General features: G+C 44.8%; 1 protein-coding gene across 1 annotated transcript; it reads right to left on the bottom strand.

Annotated features, from left to right (window-relative positions):
* Positions 1-843: 843 nt before the first annotated feature.
* On the bottom strand, positions 844-2,254 carry SST (somatostatin). Its single transcript, XM_004577774.3, has 2 exons — positions 2,001-2,254; positions 844-1,202 (listed from the first exon to the last, which is right to left on the bottom strand). The coding sequence occupies exons 1-2, from the start codon at positions 2,136-2,138 to the stop codon at positions 990-992; spliced, it is 351 nt and encodes a 116-aa protein (XP_004577831.2). The 5' UTR covers positions 2,139-2,254; the 3' UTR covers positions 844-989.
* Positions 2,255-25,816: the final 23,562 nt, after the last annotated feature.

Raw genomic sequence — 25,816 nt, 5'->3', positions numbered from 1 at the left:
AAGTCTCTGTGGTTAAATTACCAAAGGTTTTAGCTCAGTCTTTAATAGTATTGTTTAGTTTGTTGTTATGATACAAATAGCTATATTTTATTGTTTTTTATTAATTTGATATTTGAATTTCATTTGCTATGATAGAAATTACTTGATAAGTCTCAGTTATTTTGTGATCATGATTTTCAGCTCAAATACTTTCAACATAGCACATATTCAGTGAAATGATACAACACACAGCCTTCTGTATAGCCATGAAACCCCACACTGAAATCTCCCCCTGAGAGAAAAAATGGAATAATCATATCGCCTTGTTTAATTACAGAGATGACTGTCAAATAAGATATAAAAGCAATAATGTTTCTCTAAATTTTCACAAAGCAGAAATAAACTTTAAAGGTGAGAAATTCATCTGAGCTGTTTAAGTCAGCTTCTTTACCCAACTTTTAAAATGATTTTCCTTTCTGTTTTGGGGGGTTTTGTTTTACATATTTTTGGTGGATATGTGTGCATTTCAACCTGCCTATCCATGAGCACTAACGCTCATGTAACTAATCCAGCGTAGTTTTTAGGAGAAGGTGTTGCTTATGGTGGTCCCTTCCTACAATTACCATAGATTTAAGTTTAAATGTATAGAGTTACCATAGATCTAAGTTTAAATGTATAGTTACTTGAAATTAGAAGTGATACCATCCACAGCGTAACTTTTATTGCCATAGGTGATTTTAAATGGATGTCCGTGAGAATTGCAGTGTATACCTCAGATAAATCCACTGACACAATCTCAAGCTCATCGTGTAGTATTGACAAAAAAGGATTCATTCAAAAGAAAACAAAGCAAGCCTTATTTTCCATAATTTCACCGTAATTTTATTTTATATTTACAGTCTTCAATTTCTAATGCAAGGGTTTTAATAGGAGTTCTTAGGATTAGGAAGGGACATGGGGTTTGGAGAAGAGGGATCAAAGGTCTGGATAGACAACAGTAATGAATAAAGCTAACAGGATGTGAAAGTCTTCCAGAAGAAGTTCTTGCAGCCAGCCTTGCGCTCTCGAGGGGCCATCGCTGGGTTGGAGTTGGCAGATCTTTGCAGCTCCAGCCTCATATCGTCCTGCTCAGCAGCCTGGGGCAGATCTTCGGGTTCCAGGGCATCATTCTCCGTCTGGTTGGGTTCAGACAACAGCTCAGCCAAGAAGTACTTGGCCAGTTCCTGCAGGGGTAGAGAAGAAAGGGAAGGAAAAGGAGAAGGGAGAAGAGAATACAAATAAGAAATGGTTACATCACATTTAAAAACCACACGCAAAACCAGGTTTCCACAGCTGTAAGCATTTTGTCCCTGTTAAAACCAGCTAAGAATATAATCAGCAAATTACACAAACAGGTTTCAAAGGTTCAAATTTCTCTGCAAGTTTTCTGCTTTGTAGGCTTAATACAGAGAAAGAAAGAGAAAGAGGGGGGGAGCGTTTACCGCAGGTTTCCAAAGATAAAGCATATGCCAGCAATTTAACTCAGTTTCCCTACGAGGCACTACACAGTGGAGTTATTCTTACCGTTTTACGAAGTCAACCGTGGGTGAAAACAGACCTCTCAAAATCGCAAACTATCTGTTGCCTCTGTAGCCTGTCCTTTGCCCGATCCCGCTGTGTGGGACAGTGGGGAAAGCTTAACAGGGTGGTAAGATGCCTGAGCTTCAGCACCTGGGTCAGCGCCTTGTTGTGAGCACCAAGGATAGACGCCAGCGCTCTTTTGGGTTTAATACTAGGATCTTTGAATTTCTTGATTGCTAAGGGAAAACTCACCTGAACTGTGATCGACTGCGCTGATTAGCAAAAACAAAAAAAGAGAAGACATAAGAGGGGATTCCAGACAATAAAAGTTTTGCGGGAACTGAGACCCAGAAATGCACCGAAATTCTCTAGGAAGACAAATTAATTCCAAACCAACAAGATTGAGGGCGGGTGGGAGAATCTAGCAGAGGGAAAAGAAGCCCTCGTGGCAGCTCCCTTACCTGCTTGCCCGCAGCAGCAGCCAGGGACTTCTGCAGAAATTGACGGAGCCTGGGGTCCGAAGGCGCTCCGGTAACACCGCCCAGGGCCAGGACGATGGAGAGCGCGGCCAGCGCGCACTGCAGGCGACAGGACAGCATCGCGGCAGCGCCGGGAAGCGGAGCTAGGGAGTGGTTGGTCAAACTCTAGGTGCGATCCTCAGGCAGCAGCGAAGGCTCCGAACCTTGCGACTCCTACAGAGGCTTCTGTGTGCTGCTCCGTCTCCCCTCCTTTTAAACTCTGTCTCTGACGTCAACCTAGGAGGCGCCCCCAGATCTCACCAGTGGTTTTACGCACCATTAGCCTGGCAAAATCAATCACAGAAGTGAGGGGAGGCGACACGATCTAAAGTGGCTTAAAAAAAAATCCTGCACAGGCACACACAATTTCACATGCCGCACTATTTATACAATCAATGCTAGGAATATATGCATTCTCTGATTTCACTCATACACATGCATGCACTAAATTACACGTGAACCGACGATCAATCAGCCCGTGAAGAGCAAACAAACAGTGACATGTAAGTGCACCTACACAAGTGTGTTGATACCATGCCATCCCTCAACCTGTACATTTTAGCGGGCATACATGTGAAATTAGTGGAGATTCAGACTGATTTCTCTGTCAACAGATTTGAGAATGGAGTCTCAAGGCTAGAGAGACTGAAACATCTCTTCCTCCACCATGTATTGAGGAAGAACCTCACTTTCTTCAAAAATAAGAAAGAAGTCATATTAGTTGATCCTCCCTCCCTCTCATTCTCCATCTAAGGAGAATTCTCTTCTACCTGCTATTGATGTCTGTGTGTGTGTGTGTGTGTGTGAGAGAGAGAGAGAGAGAGAGAGATTTCATATTTTGTTACCCAGAAAACTCGGAATTAAAAGGCAATCTCAGAAACTGTCTAACAGATCTCAGAATTTGAATCACAAATATCTAAGCCTAGCAGAGTAAATTGTTCTGCTTCACACAACTCCTTGCTAGGGAAAATCCCAGGCCTCCACATTTTAATGGCATTCAGCTACAAGTTTTCTAACAGATTCTGGCCAATTGGAGCTTTAGGACATGGAAAAAGCCAGAAACCCTCCTGAGCTTTCATACCCATGACTGCGAGTCTCTGCGAGAAAACAATCATCTGATTCTTAGTCAAATGCAATCCTTTTCAACTCGGTGAAGCACAAAGGAACTGGCTATGTGCTTGCTGTACAGATTAGAATTCCTGTAGATTTTTCTTTTTTTTTTTTAATTGCCTATCAAAAAGGAAAAAAAAGGAAGTTTATTTCCTGGGATGCATCAGACCATCAATGCGGGTTCCTCGAGGACTGATATTTTGCGAGCTTTCACTATTAGCTAAAAAGCTGTGCTGCAAGCACTTCCAGCATCCAAGGAGGCAAAGGACTTGGCTAATCGCAGCATTAGTCAGGTGTAATGCATCCGAATACTATAAATGCTAAGACCGAAATTATCATGTTGAGAGGTGGGAAGGGTTGTGGAAGGGTACGGGGACCAAAAAATTGTCACTGTAAAAGAATGTATAGCAAAAAGTGTCCAAGTTCCAACACTGGACAGGTCCAAGCAAAGCTAAGCAAAATGGGAGGCAATAAAAATCATCAGACAGGACCAGCTAGTATGGGGGAGCAGCGAATCCGGGGTCCTGGACTGCAACTTTAATAGGAAATACACACTGTATCCCCCAAACATGCTGGAACCCTCCCAGATATAGCACTGGGTTCTCAGAATATTGATATCAGCTCTGAGATCTCTTCTGCCCCCCACCTTCCCCAGATTCCTGCTCTTCCAAGCTTCCTCCTCTCTCCTGTTTCTCCCATTCCCTGGTCTTCTCTAGACTTCTCTCTCCCCATCTTCCTCCTTCAATCTGTCTTCTCTACTTCGCTCCTCATTTCTGATCTCAACCTGGCCCTGCCTGATTGTGCCCACGTCCCCACACTTCCTTTTTTCTCACCATGCTGAGGCTCTATGAGCCCCTCCTTCATAGCTGCCTCTCATAAATGAGCTCCTGATCTCTGCTGCCTTAAGTGCCTGCCTGGAAATCTGGGCTGCTTCCCTTAGATCCAGGCTCACGTTTAGTGGTGAGACAGGTTTCTGGGTTTTGGTTTTGTTTTGTTTCATAATCCTTGATTTGTTGTGAGTCTAAGAACTCTTTCGAAGAGAGCTAGAGCAAAAGAGAACACAAATTCTCCCTTAAATACCCCATGTCCAATTTTAGAATTAAACTCAGCTTAGCATAGATGTGCTTCAAACTTATAGAACCCAGAACACTCTGCTATCAGCCCTGGCACCTCTCTCCCAAGTTCCAAAGTGTGGAAAGTGTAGGTGTTTTATAGGTTACTGGGAATCCCATTTGCCAGATTGTGGCCACTGGGTCCTACCTTTCCCTGTTTATGCAACCTTTGGGGTCAGAAAGCATGTTCATATTCCATCGTGGTTGTCATGCCACTCCCACCTTGCACAAGGGGAAGCCAAGATCCTGAGAACACCAAGGAGTCTTCCAAGCATTCATGGAAAATCGTATTATGGAAAAGAATGATGCATGGATTTTGAAGTGTCTTTGTGCTAATACAAATGTACCTTTTAGTCACCTCACGAGTGCTTTGATAGGAACACACAGCAGCAGCAGCATGGTCAAGGTAAGAGTCACTCCCATACTAGAGATGTTGTCACAGACACCCACCTAACAGTCTACAACTGGGACACCAGCCCCTTGGACAGCCTGTGGGCTTCTTCCATGCACAGCTGTGCTGGCCAGGTGATGATGCCCCACTTCTGTCATGGAATCTTCATTTGGGTTGACTATCTGCCAAGTGAGAAGTAGGAACTCATTTGAACAAGAAAGGAAAGCATCTGTGAGCAGAAACGGGCATTATACATCAAGAAATGCAGGAGAGACAAAGTCTGAGCTGTGAGTTCAGATGCCTAGGTTCTGTCCTTATCCTGCTACAACTGATTATGGGAAACTCGTTCTGGGCCTTGGTCCCCTTGTCTGTGAAAACAGAACTCCAGAGAATCATTCTGGAAGTTTCTTTCAATCCTAACAATAAACTTAATTTGAAGGAAATAAAAAGCAAACTAGAGTGCCCTTTATGTTAAAATGTTGTACTACCTGTTAAAAAGTGAAATGCATATTAAAAAATGCTTTGTGTAATAAGAAATAGGAGACTGGGTGCAGACAATATTTTGTAGGTCTGTTAAAAACTTGTTCCTGAGTCTGTCTTCTGTTACCAAGCTGTCCTTAGCTTCTCCACCTGTAAAATCCATTCGCACATTCTCTTTCTACAAATAAGAAATAAGAAACTATACTATTTGCAATGCTGACTACGTAGCAGTGAATTAAATAAGCAAAGCTATAATAAAAAAATAAACACATGATTAAATTGTAAGAACTAAAGCAAATATAGAGCAGGAGAGCAGGAGCTAGACTCCTTTGAAAGGGATCTTCTCGAACGGAGACCTGAAGGAAGTACCTGAACCAAGGTAGTCCCAGCTCAAGAGGGAGGCTGACCAGTGCAAAGGAAGTAAGGCAGAAGAACACAGGGCACATCTGGACAGCAGCACACGGCAAGGGACCACAGGACTGAGAGACAAAGTCAGCCAGGAAAGCCTTCCAGGCCATGGAAGGAGAAACAGCTGGAGAACTTTGAGTAAAGAACTGACCTGGTTCCGGGTTTGAAAATAATGCTATCTGCTCAGGAGGATAAGAGCAAAAACAAGAAGAAAACTTGGGAGCCTAAGAAATAAGAACAAGAAGGACAGACACACATATTCTCTCCTCATACTCCAAGCCCTCTGCAGCCAATTGCCAGGGCTGCTCTCAGTCTCCCAAGTCCAAGGAGCTGGGAGCTGGACGAGTTCTTTCCTGGTAAGCATCCCTACCTCTATGAGCACAAGAACAAGGATTTGCACCCCTCCCAGGGCTTCCATCCAGCTGGAAGAGGCCCAGCTCACACCTCTGGAGCTGAGGGTTGTCGCTGAGCCAGACTTTCTTGCCAAATTGGCTTTCAACAACTTCCACAAAACCTAAGTCAAAGTGATTGCATTTCATTTAAAAAAAGAAGAAGAAAGAAAGAAAAACAAGAGTGAAGAACTTGCAAGTTTCACTTTTCTCGATAGGAGGAGTGAGGCCTGGCTTCTTTACAGGATTCTCCTGTGTGTTCCATACTCTGTCGCCTTCCAGCTCCACAGCCTTCGAGGACCACTCCCACCCCCAAGCAATGCCAATCAGGACAACTGCAGGCACATCAGCCTGACAGTCAAGTTGCCTCAGTCTCATCCTCTGTCACTCCTTGTCTGCCAGCATTCCCAACTCGCCCAAGCACTGCTCTTCCCTGCCTGTACCTGTCCTCTCTACACTGTCTCAAATGTGCAGTCCCCTGGAATATTGAGATCATGTTAGTTGGTCTGAGATGTTTTCAAGCACACACATTCATGCTCTGTGTGTCCCTCTTCTGGAACACACGAGGTGTCTTGACCCCCTCGTGTAGAGCCACATACCTCACCTTCTGCTCTTGGAGAGTTTGGAAGTACTACCAGGGAAAACAGAAACCAAGTTTACATCCACCTCCTGAGCCACGAAAAGGTTAAGCACTGGACAGCTGTGTGGCCTCATAGTTTCGACACTGGGTCCCACATCAGAATACCTGGATTCAATGTTCTGATTCAATAATCTGATTCCAGACTCCTTGTCGGTACAAATCCTGAAAGACAATAGCAATGAGTCCTGTCATTCATGTGGGAGGCCTGGAGTAGGACCTTTTAGCTTTATCCTGGCTCAGTACTGACCAGCTATTGCAGGCATTCGGGAACGATCAAGTAGAAGAGAGTTTTCTCTCTCCTTTTGCAATACAAGTAAATATTTACAAAAATAAATATTTGAGTAAATAATATTTTAAAATATGTTAAGAACAAAACAGTTCTAGAAGGATGGGGACTGAGCTAAAGAAAAGCCTCACTGCTCACAATATTGAGGTAGGATGACACCCCAGATGACAGGTCAATGGGGAATGCATTTCTGGACACACTTCCTTCTCCAGCCACAACCCTGAAACTTGACAATCTTTGGGGGCACAAATCCATTGTTCCCCTTTGTCTACTCTGAGATTAGGCAACACAAAGACCCTAAACATTGCTCAATGTCACAGTTCCTGGAATAAGAGCTAATTGAACCTGTCACATGAATAGACCAACATTGTCAGTGAAATTATCTTGATACGCAGTGGAAGAGCCAAGACGGAATATTCACAGAGTACTGAAGGAGCCCAATCTGGCCCACCCATGCTCAAGTGGGCAAGGACACAGTGGCCTGGTAAGATAGCTGGTGTGTGCTCTGCTTCACTTTCTCTCCCAGTTCTCCTTGGACATGTATTTGTCTCTCCACAGTGTCTCACCTGCTGCCCCCATGTCCATTCATGACTTCCCTGTGAAATGAAATGGAGCCAAGTGCCCCGCTGAACACCCAGAGACTCCCTCCCACTTCTCTTTGCTTTTTCACTTTTCTGAAAACAGGAGCTGGTGAGAGCTGGTGCTGAGAGTTAAGATACCTCCTGTGAAGCCAACATCCCACATGGGCACTGGTTTGATTCCCACTTCTGATCCAGCTCTCTGTTAATGTACCTGTGATGGCAGCAGAAAATGGAGCAAGTGCTTTAGTCCCTGCTATCCATGAGGGAGACCTGGAAAGAGTTCCAGGCTCCTGGCTTAGGTCTGGCCCAGCCTTGCCCTTTGTTGTCATCTGAAAGTGTGTGTGTGTGTGTGTGTGTGTGTGTGTGTGTCCTTCTTTCTGTAACTCTACCCTCCAGATAAATCTTTAAAAACAAACATGAGTTAACTCAGAGGTCCTCCCTAAGGCTGCAGTGCCATCAGCAGGAAGGGGCTGTTGGAAACCCCACCGTCTCTGGATCAGAGGCAGACGCCTGGAAGTCCATCCTCTGGTCTGGAACAGTGTAGAAGAGAGGAGCAAAGCTGCTCTTCCAGGTGATTCTGAGACTTCTGCCTTGAAGTTTTGGGACACCAAAAAACCACACCAGCACGGAGTGAGAATGTCCCACAGCAGCCCTGATTTCCCCACCGTGGCTTCACGTCTAGGTGACCTCAAAGATGCCTTCAAAGCCCAGATGCTTGGGACCCTCCTGCAGAGTCTAGTCTATAAGCCTGGGCTTGGTCAGACATCTATGTCTTTTAACCTCTTAATTCTCAACTTTTATGGGGCTTCTGCCACTGGGAAACTATGGGGGTCACCAACCCCTGCTCATCACCATTTCTATCTGACCTCACTCTGCTCTGTCCCTCCTCTTATTTATTTGGAAACTAGAGTGACAAACTGAAAGGGGAAAAAGAAAAAGAGGGCCACATTGTAGCCAACTCCTCCAGTTAGCACTCTGAAACAACATGCTAGCATTGCAGATGGCTTAGCACACTGTGTCACAATAACAGCCTCTCTCCTTTATCACTTCTTGCTCAGCAACAACTCTCCTTTTCTTTCTTGGGAATGCTGGGGGGATGGAGGAGCAATGGACTTAACCTTGCCTTGTTGAGGCTTAAGCGCCTGCTTCCTGAGTTTCTCAAAACGGAGAACTGAGATTAAAATGGGCCCACTCATAGACCAGGAATTAAATGGTCATCTGACCCTACCCTTCATTACACATATGGGAACATGGAAACCAAGACAGCAGTGGCACTTCTCAAGGCCACACCTGAGTGGCATCACCAGAACCTCAGGTTTTCTCATGTCTGCGCTCTTTGCACAATGCAGGTGCTGGGGTAGTGCCAGGGGTTGCATCCACCGCAGTGTTAGAAACCAGGCTGTAGGCTTGGTATCTCCTGGCCTGCTCTCTAAGTACCTTGGCAGTCGGCTTGGAGCAAACCTCCACTCCCAGACAAGAGAATGAGATGACGGAGAAAGCTTTAGGGATTAACAAGCATAGATAAAAGACTTCGCCTAGAACAGGCTTTCATGCTTTGAGTTTCCATCCTTTTCCAGTTGTACATTTTCTAATCTCGCAAAAACAATTAGACCTCCTTACCCCATGCCTTACCCAAGCTCTTTTCTGCACCCTGGAGAGGTTGTAAATCTTACGCTGGGCTCTCCTGCCCCCTGCTGGTTCAACAGAGAACAGGGCACTCCATTTTGAAAGCAGGATCCTGTTTTTCCATTGATTCAAAACAGGTGCTTGGTGCTGGCACTACAAAATAAATTCTCCCTTCGAGCAGTCTGGGACTGAACATTTTTGTGTCGGATGTTGTAGTGGACATTTGGAGCTGTCTGAAGCTCAATCCTCGAAACGAAGTTCTAGTTTCATAAAACTATGCATTTTTGTTTTGAACCACAGAATCAGAGAATTATCGCTAGAAGAGACGGCAACACTTTCTAATCTAGTTATTCACAATGGGCTTCCAAATCAGGAATAGGATGACTTCACACAATCCCCAGGGACTCCCAACCGTGGAGGGAGAGTGGTGGTGTCCTGTGTTGCTGGGATTCAATTTCCACTGAGCAGGACTAAAGAAAACTCAGTTTGAAAACTGTAGCTGTAAAACAAGCCCTCCTCGAGCACGTAATCCGAGCTCCCCCAGCCTCACAAATCTGTGCTTGTAATCCATGTCACCTTTGTAGCGCCTATCACAGCTCTCTGATCTCATCCTCCCTTCCACTCCCAGACAGGTGGAATCATGGTCTCTTTGAGGGCCATACTGAGATCTTGCATGTGTTGAGAGCTCCCTCTTGTGGCTGTCCTCTTGTGGCTGTCCTCATCTATGCCAAGGTCGGTCACAACGCGGTGCCCAGAACCAAATATTCTCTGAACCACCACCCTCTGGATGCTGCCATGAAGTGCCACGTGGGAGGCTTTCACATCAGGATCTTTGCATTTTCTGAGAACAGCTTCCATATAAAAGACATTTCACATCAGAACGCACACACATGTGCCCGGCTGCACACCTTTCTCAAAACAACACTGCCAAGCTTCATGACTTGTAGGAAACTGAGATGCTCTATATTTGTCTATTTGTATTCGTTTTTCTCTTCCATGTGGGCCTTGACTGGCTGTGTTAACTGTGTGGCCCACTTCTGAGTTGTACTCCCCAGGGTGAGATGCGTTGCTGTGGGCCACACTCAGCAGCCGGGCACCCTCAGTTTCCTGGGCTCTGCTGGGCCTGTGGGATTTCTAAGCCACTGTTCTGCCCAGGGCCACTCAGTGCTAGCAGGGCCAAGCTGTTGTCCTGGCTGTTCACTTGCCAGGCTTCATTTCCTGTCTCCTCTCTCTCTTCTGCTTCCAACTGCCTCAATGGATCACCCTGTGGACTGTTTACACCATAGCTGGTTACAATGGGCTGGATGGTGCCACATCACAACCCTCAGAACCTGTGGCTGTGAGCTCACACATGTTCTTGCAAATGTCACTCGGGATCTCCAGATGAAATCATTCTGGATTGTCCTGGGAGACCCTCAGTCTAGAACCAAGAACTCTAGCACGTGATGACAAGACACAGATTCAGAGGAAGTAACCCTGCGGAGTCAGGAACAGAGGCTGAAGTGATACAACCACAAGCCAAGGAAAGCTTGGGCTGCCAGAAATGGTGGGCTCCCCAAGGAAGGGCTCTACCTTGGCACCTCCAGAGACAATCTGGCTTATGGTTGCTGCCACGCAGTCCTGCTGGATGACAAATATGGTTGTTTCTAGCTTTCAGTTTGTAGAGTGGCTGTCCTAGCAGAGGGAGGAAGCATGTATGGAAACTGAGCCTTTCTTTTCCCAGCCTCTAAAGAAACCAGAAAGAGCTGGGCTCAGGGCAGCCGGACCCTGTGCTTAGGACCAACCCCTCCCACCAGACCACAGGCCCTGCATGGAATGAGGCCTTGCTGCCAGCCACATTCTTCCTAAAGGTCAGCTGCTACACAGGGACCCTATAGAAGAGGTGCAGGCTACTCCTTCCAACAGATATATACACATCCATTGTGGACATTTGGGCAATTTCCCCCCAAGAGATTTCTTTTTTTTTTTCTAATATGTGTTTCTTAAGATTTATTTATTTTTATTGGAAAGGCAGATATACAGAGAGGAGGAGAGACAGAGAGGAAGATCTTCTGTCCGATGATTCACTCCTCAAGTAGTCGCAACAGCTAGAGCCAATCCGAAGCCAGTAGCCAGAGGATTCTTCCAGGTCTCCCACACGGGTGCAGGGTCCCAAGGCTTTGGGCCGTCTTCAACCACTTTCCCAGGCCACAAGCAGGGAGCTGGATGGGAAGCGGGGCCGCCGGGATTAGAACTGGCGATCATATGGGATCCCGGTGCACTCAAGGCGAGGACTTTAACTACTACCCTATCATGCCGGGCCCCCAAGAGATTTCTTAATGTCCATGTACACAAAGTGGTTGAAATTGGAAACCAGACCTGAAACAAGACAGAGCTGACAGAGCTGGCTTAGCAGTAGGCATGGTGGGTGGGGAGTGGTAATAAAAGCTAGGAGTGAAATAATTTGTCCAAAGCAGCATGGTGAATTAGTGACAAGTAGACATTTTATCTGAATGTTAAACACACAAATAGGAAGAGTTGGAGGGGAGTTAATCTCTCCCTTTCAAGACATGATGGAGGCTGCACTGGCTAGATAGATGAGGTCACACCCACAGTTCGAGAGAGCACATTTTGTCTCTGCAGCTTTCGCCATGTTTATCCCACCATATGCTGCATCGCTTGAGGGAGCCACTGCTCTCTCCCGTTTACCCAGCTCTGCACTTGCTTCTTGTGAAAGTTTCCTGATAAATTGATGAACCATTGCCATGCCTTTAAGGGGAAAAAACAAACTGTTGGCTAAGCAGCCCTGGACAGCAGGAGTCACAGGGAAGCAGATGTCAGACAAGAGGACTAGTTCAGCGGAAAATGATCCTCTTAGATCCAAGGAGAGGCACCATGGATTCTGGGCAGAGACGATTCCCGCAGTGAGCAAGAGGATTGTCCAAGATAATGCCCCCCACGACCCCCCAACACACACACACACACACATACCGCTACCACCATGCCCATCTTGAGTTGTGTCTTTCAGATCCTAATCCCTCCTATTCACACATTCTTCAGTGCTGCAGGGGAACTGATGAAAAATATGGGCCCCACCACCCTAGAACCAACACTGGGAACTGACACTCCCATCCCAAAGACTCTGACACAAGACAGACTGCCTCTAGGTTCTGTTTCGTTTTGTTTTGTTTTAAGACAGTTACATTTCTGTCACTTGTTTACTCGCAAGGCTGGCTCCTTGCCAAAGGACTTTCCTCAAAGGCAGAGCCCAAGCCTCCCTACCTGGTTTACACAGGAAGCACCCAGAGTATGCTAAATGCCTGCAAAATCCTGGGCAGGGGCAGAAGGAAACTGACCAAGGGCAGTCCATAGCTTCACTAGCGTCCTTATGCAAATGTCTCCTGACTTATTTCTTTTAATTTGTCTCTTCCTTCTTTTGGTATCACTACTCACATTTGCTAAATTCTTTCCTAGAAGTGTATTTCTCCACAGCGTCAGCCCGACCACCACTTTAGTTCACTTCAATGTCTTCTGTTAACTGTGGCCAAGCTTCCTGCCAGTCCTTCCTTCCATCAGTCCTCTTCCTTGGTCATCACCAACCTGGTCCCTTCAAACAGATTCTACACTCTTGGATCTGGTTCAATCTGCAAATACACATGTTATGTATTCCCTTCAAAACTCCAAGTTAAGTCACTGCCTTTTGAACAAACATCTATACCCCTCACGCAGGTTTCAAAATGCTGCAGCACATGGCTCCAACTTCCTCTTCAGTTTGATTTCTCACTGACGCCTCACCCTTCAGAAAACATCTGTGAGCACCCTTCCCTGCAATGGCACACACATTTCAGTCTCTGTCAAACTGCATGTCCTGTGCCATCTGTCTACAGTGCATCTGCGTCCTCTCCTCGTAGAAAGCCACTCACGTCTCCTGGGAATAGTGCCAATTTTATGTCTTCCATAAAGAAATAGAGCTGGAGTTTATACCCGTTGGCATGGGTGGCAAGTTCTTTAAGGAAAAGAATAAAAAATTCTAATTGAAAAGTTTTCTTGTATCATGGAGATTGTTTAACATGAATTCAGTGAAATTCATGATTCATAATAGACTGAGCCACAAGTCTCTGAAATAAAGAGGCTAGAAAATGGGCAAGCAGGGGACTTGTAACGTTACAGCACACCACTCCTTTGCCACCAGGAAAATTTCCATGTATTGGGAGACGGAGAGCTCTACTAACAGCTGTCTTGTGTTCATTTCAGGTTCAAGAAAACAGGCTGCAAAGGTGCATGCGCTGTTCCGATGCTTCCACTTCTGTTGCAGGATGTCGGACATGGCTTCCTCAAAGATGGTATCTGTGCTTGGCCTCACAGAAGGGAACTAGTTGGCCTTTGGCAAAGAAAGCCATCCAGAGAATTCTGGCCAGGAGAACAGGGTGTTTGAGAGCAGGGGACACTATGTTTAGGGAACAAACGGATGACAATGGGTGATCGAGGCTCCAATATCCCAGGCTGGTAACCTGGGAGGTAACCCTGCTATATGACTTGGGATTTGGGTTTATCTCCAAGCAATTTTTTAAAAGCACTGATTTTTTATAAAAGAACAGTTCGCTTCTCTCTTGTGTGGAAGTTCAGGGAAACAGTCCCCATTTGATAAGGCAGTTGGTGATCCTGGGTACTAAGGTAACTTCTTTATTGTCCCCCTGCCATGTGTGTTCTAGACTTCATGACCAAAGAGGGCAGCGTCTGTTAGAGAACACACAGCACAGGTGAAAGGCACCCAGGCCTAGCCATGAGAGGTGGTATTTTCCAAGTTGTCTGCAAGTAGTATGTTCTTACGTGTCTAGGACATTTTCCCTATTAAAAAGGTAGGGTCTTTGCTCTCGGGCTCTGAAACAGAGCAGGTTTTGTGACTGTTCTGACCAATAGAATATACTAGGCTTCACAATATGTGGTATCCAAGCTAAGTCATAAAAAGCATTTTAACCTCTGTTTTCCTCATTGAGACAATCATTCTTGAAACCTTCAGCTGCTGTGGCAATGTGATTACCCTGTGGTAGCCCAACAGTTCACACAGAGAGACCACACAAGAAGTGCCAGATCTGTATGGAGCCAGCCAGCTCTGGAAACTTCAGCTCCAGCTTCTGGCTGAACACAGGTGCATGAGAGACTCACAATCAAAAGCAATTTCCTGTTGTGAGATAGGCAACTGGTTCAGAGTCACGAGCTTGGAATCCACACCCTTCCCCCATCACCTGGGTGTTCCCTCCTGTCCACCTGTGCAGCTCACCCATCATCACCTGGAACCTGAAAGGGGGTGATGCTGTATTGTTGTGTAATCACTTCCCTCACAAGCCCCTATAAAGGCCCATGATGGAGAGGGGCTCGCTCTCTTGGTCCCATGCTTCCATCACTCTGGCACTCCAACTCTTGGCCTCCCCTGTACCTACTTGCTCTCTGGACTCTTGTGAACAGGTAGCCCCTGATCATGGCCCCTGTGTGTCTGTATTCTTCACCCTCTGTTCATTGCTTGGACGGGACAGTAAAGATGTTAATGCTAAGTTGCTTTGTATTTCTAATTTGCATACTTTCAAGTGTTCCAGGAGAAGTGAGGCCTAGCAGTAGTGGAATGTTGTCAGAGAAGCCAGGGAAAGATGAATGTCTGCAACTTTGTAAGTATGCTCAGGTTGTTCACTGTATTTCTCTTAGGGTAACTTATATTGCCAGGGAAGCTGGGACATAGGACTTCAGTTTAAAGGATGGACTTTAGGGTAATGACCATTTGTTCCTCTTGGGGTTATGATTGACTGGATTGCTGTATGGATTTTTGATTTGCTATTTCTAGTGGGCCTTGTTTTCTCCAAGCTTGGGGATAAAGACTCCTTAAAGCACCCTAGACTTTTCTGGCATGATCTCGCTTGTACCCCACAACACTTTCTGTGTTCCTGATCCACAATATCTACAGAAATAATGAAATGCTTGCTGGGGCTCCGTGGTGGCAACACAGCTTAATTCTCTACATACAGCACCAGCAACGCATATAACCACCAGTTCTAGTCCTGGCTGCTCCACTTCTGATCCCACTCCCTGCTAATGGTCTAGGAAAACAGTAGAGGATGGCTCAAGTCCTTGGGCCTCCGCACCCACATGGGAAACCTGAGAAAAGCTCCTGGCTCCTGGCTTCTGATCCACCCAGCTCTGGACATTGCCATCATTTGGGAAAGTGAACAAGAAAATGAAAGATTGCTCTCTCTCTCTCTCTCTCTCTCTCTCTCGTGTGTGTGTGTGTGTGTGTGTGTGTCTACCTCTCTCTGCATAATGTTTTCAAGTAAAATAAATAAATCTTTCTTAAAAAAGTGCTCAGCTAGCCTCTTTACTAACTCTTAACTCTTCACAGGAGGTCATATGCACAGAGCAGGAGGGGCTCCCAGAGTGGAACGGGAGGACAGAGGAGGCCTGTATTCTAATCGCCGAGACCCCCAGAGACCTCACAAGTGCTTTCGCCACAGAAACAGTGGATACTTCATCAAGGATTGTCAGTATGGGCACCAAGGACCATAACCCAACTGCCAAGGAGATCATAGGGTCTTTGAGTGCCCTTCCTAGGCTGAGAACTCTGAGGTCAGTCATTTCCTATTGGCTCTCCCACACAGGGTTGAAGCAGTCCAGAACCCTCTTCGTGGGGTCTGGTGACGTGAGAACAACAGCCAGGAACCCCAGGTGATCCTTGGAGATAAAAGAATTGTAAAATTCCTTCTTGACTCAGGAGAGGAGCTTTCTCTTGTCCTTACTTAGTTTCAGCTTTGGCTCCCCTTCCTCTCTTGCACTGACCATCAGGGTTGCTCAGGAGCCCCAAAATTAGCTCAGATAGACAGAGAGAGACTAATAAAGAAAGCTTTGAACAGACAGGGAAAAGTCAACTGGCCTATAATTTCTCAGCAAGTACCTTACTGGTCATGCTCCTGATTTGGCTCTTCCTAGACATCACTAAGTAGGATGCAGAGTTCAATTATTCCTCACTTGCTAAGTTGTTGGGGATTTCTCTGCTCAACTACCTAAGACTGTTCTACTCTTCAGTTGTTAATATATGATTTGTTAGAGTTATAAGTCTGTTCTGATTATCTTAAAATACACGAAGTTCCGTAAAATCTTGCTTGAATACTATAAATTGCTAAGGTTAAATATAATTTTAACAAATGCTCAGTAAGAATAGAGGATTGGACTGTCTTAAAAAATGTTCCACACAGGCTCTCATTCATATCTGCCTATGCAAATGTAGGATTCAAATGACTGGCTTATGCAAATGAAGTATTATGAATTGTCTAGCTATATTAGTCAGTCATAGATTGTCATCTATCGAATAGCTCCAGGTGATGAAGCAGAATAGCTTGACACGTGGCTTACCTTAGTGGATGGGAACAGGAACATGCCCGGACAAAGGTTCTAAAATGGCAAAAGTATCAGGAACCCCCCATCTTCATGCAGGGAGCATTCGGTCATTGCATTAATAGGCAGGTTAAATTATCATGAAACATGAAGTTGCTTCCAAAGGTAGTTCCTCAGAAGGGCTCTTGATGCTGAACAGTAAGAGAAGCAGTAGCTTTACAAGATGACGCTTCAAAAAATGTAGAGAAGACGAGGTTTATCCTGCTTCTGTAGAAGGGCACTGAATCTGGGGCACTCATTTCTTATTTAAAAAAAATGGGTGAAATAAGGCATTTGTCTTCTCCCTTTTTCTAGGACCAAATAAATTGAAGGAAAACCACATAGTCTCTAACAGAACTCTCCCCCTGCTCTCTGACCGTGAATAATCAGCAGAAGAAAGGCATTATATACACAAAAAACTAATTCAGGCACATCACTACAATCTCCAGAATGAGAGTCGACACCATCCTCATCCCTATGGACAAAACTGCTACAGGAAAACAGGAAAACAAGCAGGAAGCTTAGAAACTCTAGCATGTGTACAGGACAAGATTTATAAGGCTGTTGCATTAATCATCCATCTTTTTTATATTTCATTAAGCAACGTCAAAGGGAAAAAAACCATTAGGTTGACACCAGAACTTTTCTCTGCCACAATAAACTCCAGAAAACATTGAAGTAATGGTTTCCAAGGTTTGGGTGAAAAAAAAATTAAACATTGTCGTCATAGAATGGTATACTGAGCCAAGCAAATTTTTTTAAATGGGAGAGAGGAACAGAAAGCATTCCCAGAGAAGTATACCACCCACATGCCCTCCGTGAAAATATTTCTCACCAGAGTACTCCAAATCAAAGAAAGAAAATAAATCACCAAAAAGAACTCAAAGTGGAGTGAGCTACTATAAAAAATGAAGAGAGAAATCTGTGAAATTTATGAGCTGATCCCTTTAGTTCTTGTTAGCATTTTGAAATTCAATGCACATGTGTAATGAGAATCGGCACTTCTCTAACGCATTATATTTCATAATACTAATAAGTAATTACATTAGACATGCAATACTGGGAAGAGACTTAGGAGCTGCGAAGTACTATTTTAATTTAATTATGAAGTACTAGATGATTCTTTTTTTAAAAAGATTTACTTATTTTTATTGGAAAGGCAGATATACAGAGAGGAGGAGAGACAGAGAGGAAGATCTTCCGTCCATTTGATTCACTCCCCAAGCAGTTGCAACAGCTAGAGCTCAGCCAATCCGAAGCCACGAGCCAGGAGATTCTTCCAGGTCTTCCATGCGGGTGCAGAGTCCCAAGGATTTGGGCTGTCCTGGACTGCTTTCCCAGGCCACAGGCAGGGAGCTGGGTGGGAAACGGGGCCGCCAGGATTAGAACTGGCACCCATATTGGTCCCAGCGCATTCAAGGCTAGGACTTTAGCCACTACGCTATCGTGCCAAACCCTAGATTATTCTAACACTGTAAGAAATCCATGTTGGCAAGGGAGAGGGTATGTTAAGTTCTTTCCCATCTATCAATACCAAAATGATTAATAGCTTCTGTGATTGTCATGAAATAGATATGAAAATACAGATGAAATATAGCTTTTAAAAATAAACAATCATTATTAGGACATACAATCCCTATATAGCTTTCTTTTTTAATGTTTATTTGTTTCACACACACACACACACACACACACACACACAACTTTCATCTGCTAGTTCATTTCCCAAATGCCCACAAAGGCCAAGCCCAAGCTGAAGCTAGCCAAGGAACTTAAGCCAGCTCTTGCATGCAGATAGCACAAACTCAGTCACTTAAGTCATTGTTGCTGAATACCCTGAAACTGGTCAGAGACATTGTTGCAGAATCCCAAACTTCACATTCATGAAAACTTATTATTTTAACTCTGATGTGTACTGTGATCACTGCTCCTGTAAGTTAGGGGATATATAATGTTCAAATACGAAGACAAAGTGTTGTATGTCTCTGTGCATACAAACCAGACCAGAGATGGACTCCCAGTGAAACAACTGAAACTATACTAACAGTCAGATGATGGAGTCTTTGACAATGTCCATGCCTACATCGTTGGGAAACATTTTAGCAAAAACATGATGGACTTGTGATGGTTCATGAAGGACATCAATTGGGGTGGGGGGGCCCTGGGGAAGGGCATGAGCAACCCCAGAACCTATGGAACTATATCATAAAGCAAAATAAAACATGTTTAAACAACAGCAACAAAAAATTGAATCCCCAAATTGGGTCCACTCACCCAACATGCAAAAAGTCAACCATTGACAAGGGAAAGTTGGTCTTCATTGCAAAGCGCAAGTCAAGGAGCTGGGCAACTATTGCTTAATTCCCAGGCTCCCTGAGGAGTCAGAGGTGAAGATTCTTACAGGCAGAAATTGGGACTGAAAGGCGCATGAAGCTTAGTGAAGCTCGTGTCCTTTCCTTTGATCATTGATGCCATGCTCTTTAGGGAATCCACGATGATCAAACGGACTCCAGATCATCTGGGGGTTACATGAATGTAGCTACATTTTCTTCACGACTTCCCCCAGATGAAGCCTTCCAGATAATACTGTCCATTACAGCTCTCATCTACAAAGGACAGGTGATGCTTCAGTTAGAGCCCTGTAGGATCAATTTGCCCTTCCTTCAATTTGGTGAATTCCTTTGGTTGTAAGACAGACAAGGATACCTGGAACTAGTGGAAAGGCATGGGTCTGGGCCATGCTTTTACATCATAGAGACTTGGTTTCAGGTTGTTTCATTACCGCTGCTTCCTAGGACCTGCATCATCAGGAAACTGAAATCAGGAGCTAGAACCAGATGTCAAACCTGTTAGGTTGGGCAGAGCAGAAGTGACTCCACTACTTTGACAAAGTCAAGCCAGCATTCTCATCCAGGAATGTTTGGTTTGCCAAATCACTCTAACGTTGTCTATGCAGAAAACCAACACTCATCATGATGCGTACCCTGTGCTACATGTCATACGCATGTATAAACCAAGGAGCTGCTGCTTTCTCCCATCCCCCACACCCAAGATATATAATGACTCACTGCTGCACTCCATGGGTAGCCATTTCCCTCACATGGACACCGCACCATGTGGAAGTGATCCTGGGCCATCTCCCTCCAGGGAGCAGGTCTTAAGACTTTCTCCCTTGATTGATAAAACTCTTTGCCTGAACTTAAAGCCCCTGTCTCTCTTTCTCTTTCCCAATTTCCTCCAACCTAACATAACCCAGGTACTCTGATATAGTACACATACATCTCACTGCTTTGCTCAATACCCACTCTTAATGCTTCCTATAAGAAAAAAAATAACGTGGCCCGTATTGTGGCAAACAAGTTAAGCTGCCATCTGCCATGCAGGCAACCCATATGGGTGCCACTTTGAGTTCTAGCTGTGCCACTTCCAATCCAGCTCCCTAACAATGGTCTAGAAAAGCAGAAAAGACAATCCAGTACTTGAGTCCCTGGTTCCTGACTTTGGCTTGTCCAGCACTGTCATTTGGGGATTCCATCCAAGGATCCAAGGATGGAAGCTAGCTCGCTCGCTCTCTCTCTCTCTCTCTCTCTCTCTCTCTTTCTTCCCCACTCTCTCTAGCTCTTTAAAATAAATAAAGAATTCTTAAAAAAAAAAAAAAGGAGGGGGGTGTTAGGAGTCCAACAGTACCTCAGAATAAGTTTTAAAGATTTAAAGCATAATTTTTCTTTCAAGTTTCTAAATCAGCTACAAATATGTTTCATTTCTTTTTTCAATCCCAAGATTTTACATGTTTTTTAAATTTTTAATTTTTTAATTTTAGGATGCTTGAATTGTATTTAATTTTGGCTAAATTTTTTGGTTTTTTAATTAATATATTACAACCAGAGAAATATATTTATTCATTTTTATTGGAAAAACAGATTTACAGAGAGGAGAGAGAGAAAAATACCTTACATTCGCTAGCCCACTCCACAAATGACAATTGCTGGAGCTGGGCCAATCTGATACCAGGAGCCAGGAGCTTTCTCCAGGTGTCCCACATGATTGCAAGGTTCCAAGGCTTTGGGCTGTCCTCTACTGCTTTCCCAGGCTGCCATCAGGGAGCTGGGTGGGAAGTGGAACAACCAGCACCCAACCCAGCACCTGTATGGGATCCCAGCACTGTAAGGCAAAAGATCAACCAGTTGAACTATTGCACTGACCCCACAGAAAAAAAATTTCTGTGCATTTTTAATTTATTTCACTGCAGTTTTCCAAAATATGTGGGAACCTCACTAGCACTGGAAGAAAAGTTATAGCATTTCCTTATCATGCCCTCAGCCAGAGCACCAGGAACCACTTGTGGTTACATATAAGAACCATGAAACGTTTCAGTAATGGGCACTAGAATGGCTACATGTACCGTCGGGGCAGATGTCAGGGGATTCAGGGGAAGGTTCAATTTCTGGACTGAATGTTGGCAGAAAGTGAGGATCCTTCCATGGGTGGATATTGTGACTACAACGACTAGAGTTGAGCTGATCCAAAGCCAGGAGCTTCTTCCGGGTGTCCCATGTGGGTGCAGGGTCCCAACACTTTGGGATGTCTTCGACTGCTTTCCCAGGCCACAAGCAGGAAGCTGGATGGGAAGCATGGCCGCCGGGATTAGAACCGGCACCCAGATGGGATTCCAGCACATTCGAAGTGAGTATTTTAGCCACTAAGCCACCATGCCAGGCCCTTGGCTAGGTATTGTAATGATTCATAACTAGAAAGTGAGAAGAAGAAAATAAGGCTATAGCGTTGCTGATAAAGAAGTAGTAACCACTCATCTTAGCCAGGATAGGTGTATGCAGTCACTTCCTTGGTTTGGACAATGCTAATGTCTACATCTAAATCTGAATGTGATGATAGAATGGTCCTGGGTTTGATTTGATCCATTATCACCCCGGAGTGGCCTCAGATAAGACTACATTCTGTGGAGTTGTTCAGAGCAACACAACCCAGCTGTGGGCCCAGACCAACTCCCAGATGTCAAGGGCTACCCTCCTCTTGTCTTTCCTAAACACACTGAGATAAAACAACACACACACACAGAGTACATGCACAATCCAAGGTTCTATATGTTTCAGTAGGACCATTTCCTCTTGCTTGATCAATCTGATATGGGGGAGGCAGGCAGGGAATTAACTAAGAATACATCAGCCAGGAGCTTGGCCCACACTGTCTATGGCCCTGCGCAGCAACTCCATCCCCACACATGTCAATCCATCTGCTAAATCCCCCATCATGTATCTATTTCCAATCAAAATGTAAGACCTTATGATGAACATGTCATGGAATAACTCAGTGTGGAGAGACCATGAAAAGTTCATGAACACTAAACCTTACTCAAACTCCATTCCCCTTTAACTACTCAATTAAGTAAAGTACCCCTTCCCCTAAGGGGATGTTTAGGTGTGGGAACAGCCTTTTTTGGCCTCTTTTCTAACCTGCTCACCCGCCTCTCTTCTTGTGGCTACTTCTCTGGCCCGCTCATGGATAGCTTTTCTCTTCTGAGTATCACCTGAACTCATTCTTGAACGCATTGCTATTATCTCACTTTACCTAAATCCTGCTCTCATTTTTGCAGGTTATTTGTGCCTCTGCTATGAATTCTTACATGTGGGGATAAGGGCTTAAAATAAAAATTAAGTATATATTACCAAAGCAAATCCACTATATATAATGGGTATGGATACATGAATGTAAAAATATTTAAGGAAATAATTCGCTTGTATTATAGAAAGACACAATAAAGGAAAATCTTCTATAACTGTTTTTAATTGGATTTAACATGTGTGAGCAATGAGGACCAGAACCAAACTTCCTGGTTCCACTGATTATTGGATTAGTTAATTAACTTCCTTTCCAGCACTAAATAAATAAAACTGCCTCTGTTATTCCACCGAGTTATTAGCTTTGTAATTGGTAGTTTACATTTTTATTACTCAGAAAACATTTGCGAATATCACTCATGTCTACACCTAAAAATGAGAACAGAGACTATTCTCAGCTAGAGTGAAACTAGAGGTGAGTGGAAAAGCACAAGATGAGCAGAGTTAAATTCTTCCTTTAATACATGCACAGTGCCTGGTGTAATATTTAAATTGTTTTCAAATGTTTGCAGAAGACACGCAGGTAAAGATGTCACTCAATACTTTTTTCTTTGCTTTGCTTTTCTTTTCTTTTCTTTTTTTTTTCTCTTAAAAACGTTTCTAAAAGTGATGATAAAATGTTTATCCCTAGAAACTTTATTCCTTACCAGAGACAGCTGACTATCCAACTTTGCAGGTGCACTGTCTTCACCCAGTTTCAGCCCTATCCCAATCTGGGCTCCCAGATTCCTCAATCCCTTCCCACCCTAATACATCCCCTCCCCCCCAGTGCATGAAAAGGAAAAAGGTCTGCTTCTACGTCCTTCCTCTCTCAGAGGGGATGTTCTTGGCTCCCTCTCACCCAGCAATGACTCCCAGATCTGCTTCTACATCTCTCAAACCCTGCACCCTCACACCTGCCCTTCCAGGGAACCTTTTCCAAACTGCTCACAAGCAAGCAGTGATTGAGTTTTCCCCCTGCCTAATGTAACACTGACTAGCTCACAATGAACCCTCTCACCCATTGCAATCCTTCCTGTTCCAAGGTTAGGTCTGTGTTCATGATCCTGGAACTTAGGGCAAGGCAGAAACAAAACAATAAGTGTTTGGGAGTTTATATGTGAATATGGCATAAATGCAGCCATAGTCCTTAGAACATAGCCCTTGCCCTGTTTTTCCAGAGACGGCACTTTGTCTTGCCTTGTTTCTCTGTATTGTCGGCCCAGCACGTGATGTCGAGTCTCAGCACAGCATTCCTTTGCATGCCTTGCTGTTCTCTTCAACAGATGCTCTGTAAACAACTGACAAACTGTAATCACTGAAAGCCATACTTGTTTCCTTGGTGCAAAAGCTACACAAACACGCACTGGATGGCGGGGAAGATTCTAGAGCACTACCACCTTGGAATACAGGATTTATACAGAGCAACTAATAATAGCAAGACAGGTCTCTGAGGCGGAGACCAAAGGTTCACTCTACCTCACAGCAGCACAGACACATCAACAATAGCTTCTTCTTACACCAAGTACCTGCAAGAATCTCCTCCTAAACTCCTTGTCAGATTCACCAGTGGGCAATTTGTCCACAATTCTCAGACAACTCTGCTTCAAGATTTCTCGAAGTCTAACTTCATATTCTGTTTTCAGATCCTGATATCCAGCAGTCATCCAGGTGTTACCAGGTGACTTTGACCTCTGCAGTCCTTGCAAGGTATCTGAACTGAGTTTCTGCATGAGTCACAGAGTTTAAATAGGCTACTGGGCTCTTGCACCAGGTATGAACTGAGTTCAGAGGCCTTACAAAACCCAGCACCACACTGCTCCTCAGCTTGCTCCCATAAGTGTGAAGAATTACAGTGTCAAAGTCACAGGTTGTTACTATGAAGAAATCAGACAACATTAAGGACACAAAGTCAGTATTTGTTTCCCTTCTATCTTGGCAGCATCAGAGTCCATGAAACTTGCATAGGGTGGCTCCTATGCAGGCATGCAGGTTTCATGTACCCAGTAGAGGGAGGGGAGAGATAAAGCAAGGAATTTGGCATCCAATACAACAAAGGATTAATCCGCCAGGTTCTGGGGCATGGAACATAACTTTCTAGATGGAACATAACTGCTGGTAGTGGACAAACTCAGGTGCAAGCTGACAATGACAAGGCACAACAATGAATGCATAAGAAGAGGTAGCAGTGGTTGCTCAAGGGGTGACCTCCTGATGTCTCTGGCGTCTGTGAGGTCCATCAGGGAGATGATTCTTGGGGTTGAGACTGAAGAAAGATTCTTACAGAAATTAGTTGGAAACAGAATCCTGGGGAAAATCTATAGCAGTATCCAAAGGCAATTGACTTAGTGCTAGCCACAAGGCAGCCCAAGGACTGATAGCTCAAGTTCTGCAGCCAGAGAGATCATGGATACTAACCTCAATACCGAGACTAGCTACCTGGGTCACCATGAACGCATTTTGTAAGCTCCCTAAGCCTCATACATAAAGTGGAGATAATCACACTACCTGCCCCCAGGGGCTGTTTTCAGGATTCAGTGAGCCCAAGTCCATAAAGTGATTGGCACAGCACCTCATCCACAGTCCATCACCATAGCAGCACAAGTACATGGAGCTACTTATCAATGAACATTATGTATTATTATTATTACGTGGCTAATGAGACTACATTCATGCCTTAGCAGTAGGCAGTGCTGTAAGACTGTAAGCGGGGAAGTATGCCCATCATATCTGATTATTACTAAATCATCCTAAGCACAATGGGAAGAGTGGAGGGTGGATTCTAAGAGAGAAGCTACAAATGTGAAGATTATAAAGGAAGTTACTAAGGCAAGGTAGATCAAATGACTGCAGTGAAGCAGCAAGAAGTGGGGGGAGAAGAAAGGTCAACCCCACAATCCCTGGGACAAAGTGGGGCAGGGCAGTGAAGGAGGGTCAGCGCTGGCATCTAGATTACTGAGAAGAGGTGGGTTTGCTTTGGCCAGATGATGAATCCAGGTTTGATCAAGCTGCTTTTGACGCTCCTGTGGACAGATTAGTGAGTGCTTATAAGAGCTGTGCAGACCGCAGTTCCTAAGCAGTGAAAGCAGAGGCTGTGAATGAGTGCAGCACTGAGGGAAAGAGAGCAGAGGGAGAAGAAAAACCTGCAGACCGCAGGCACACAGGCGGGGAAAGCCCCACAAAGAATCACTGAGGACAGGAGGCCTGGGTGATGGAGGAGTGGTTGTGGCCTTGGAGAGGAGGGCCAAGGGCAGTGGTTACACCAAGGAAAGAGTAGGCAGGGTAGTAGCCCAGAGGTGGCCGTGCGGTGTTGTGTGGCAGTGTCAGGGATGCAGAAACGAGGCCTCCATGGATTAACAATGAAATGAGAGGTGACAATGCATGCAATCTAGTCCGTGGGAAGTTTGATACTGAAAGAATCAAAATTTGCAAAGTGACAGAGGGGAACACAGAGTGACAAGAGTCACTCTAGCTCAAGATGGAAAAAGACACAGGTGTATTTATACACTGAGAGAAAGTAGCTGTGGAGAAGTAGGATATGTTTCTCTTTTTGAACGTTCCCTTGACCCCATCTTTCTTCACTTTTTCTGAGTCCCTCTCCTTTGCTCTGTCCCTGTGTCCACCCTGGCCTCAGAGGCCTCTGATTTGATGGTTGGCTGAGACTGGATTCTTCCCCCTCAACCCATTTTTGGCTACCTCTCCTTGACCCACAAGCCACAACTTAGT

Source organism: Ochotona princeps, chromosome 3 (assembly GCF_030435755.1).
Source record: "Ochotona princeps isolate mOchPri1 chromosome 3, mOchPri1.hap1, whole genome shotgun sequence".
Taxonomy (NCBI): Eukaryota; Metazoa; Chordata; class Mammalia; order Lagomorpha; family Ochotonidae; genus Ochotona; species Ochotona princeps.
The sequence above is the reverse complement of the archived record's forward strand: the minus strand, read 5'-3'. Positions and strand labels throughout refer to the sequence as shown.

Bases quoted from the DNA above. Each gene is read 5' to 3' on its own strand.
- SST (XM_004577774.3), bottom strand. From the start codon at position 2,138: ATGCTGTCCTGTCGCCTGCAGTGCGCGCTGGCCGCGCTCTCCATCGTC. The intron at 1,203-2,000 runs GTAAGGGAGCTG...CTACCCCTGCAG, and splicing joins CTGCTGCTGCGGGCAAGCAG to GAACTGGCCAAGTACTTCTT.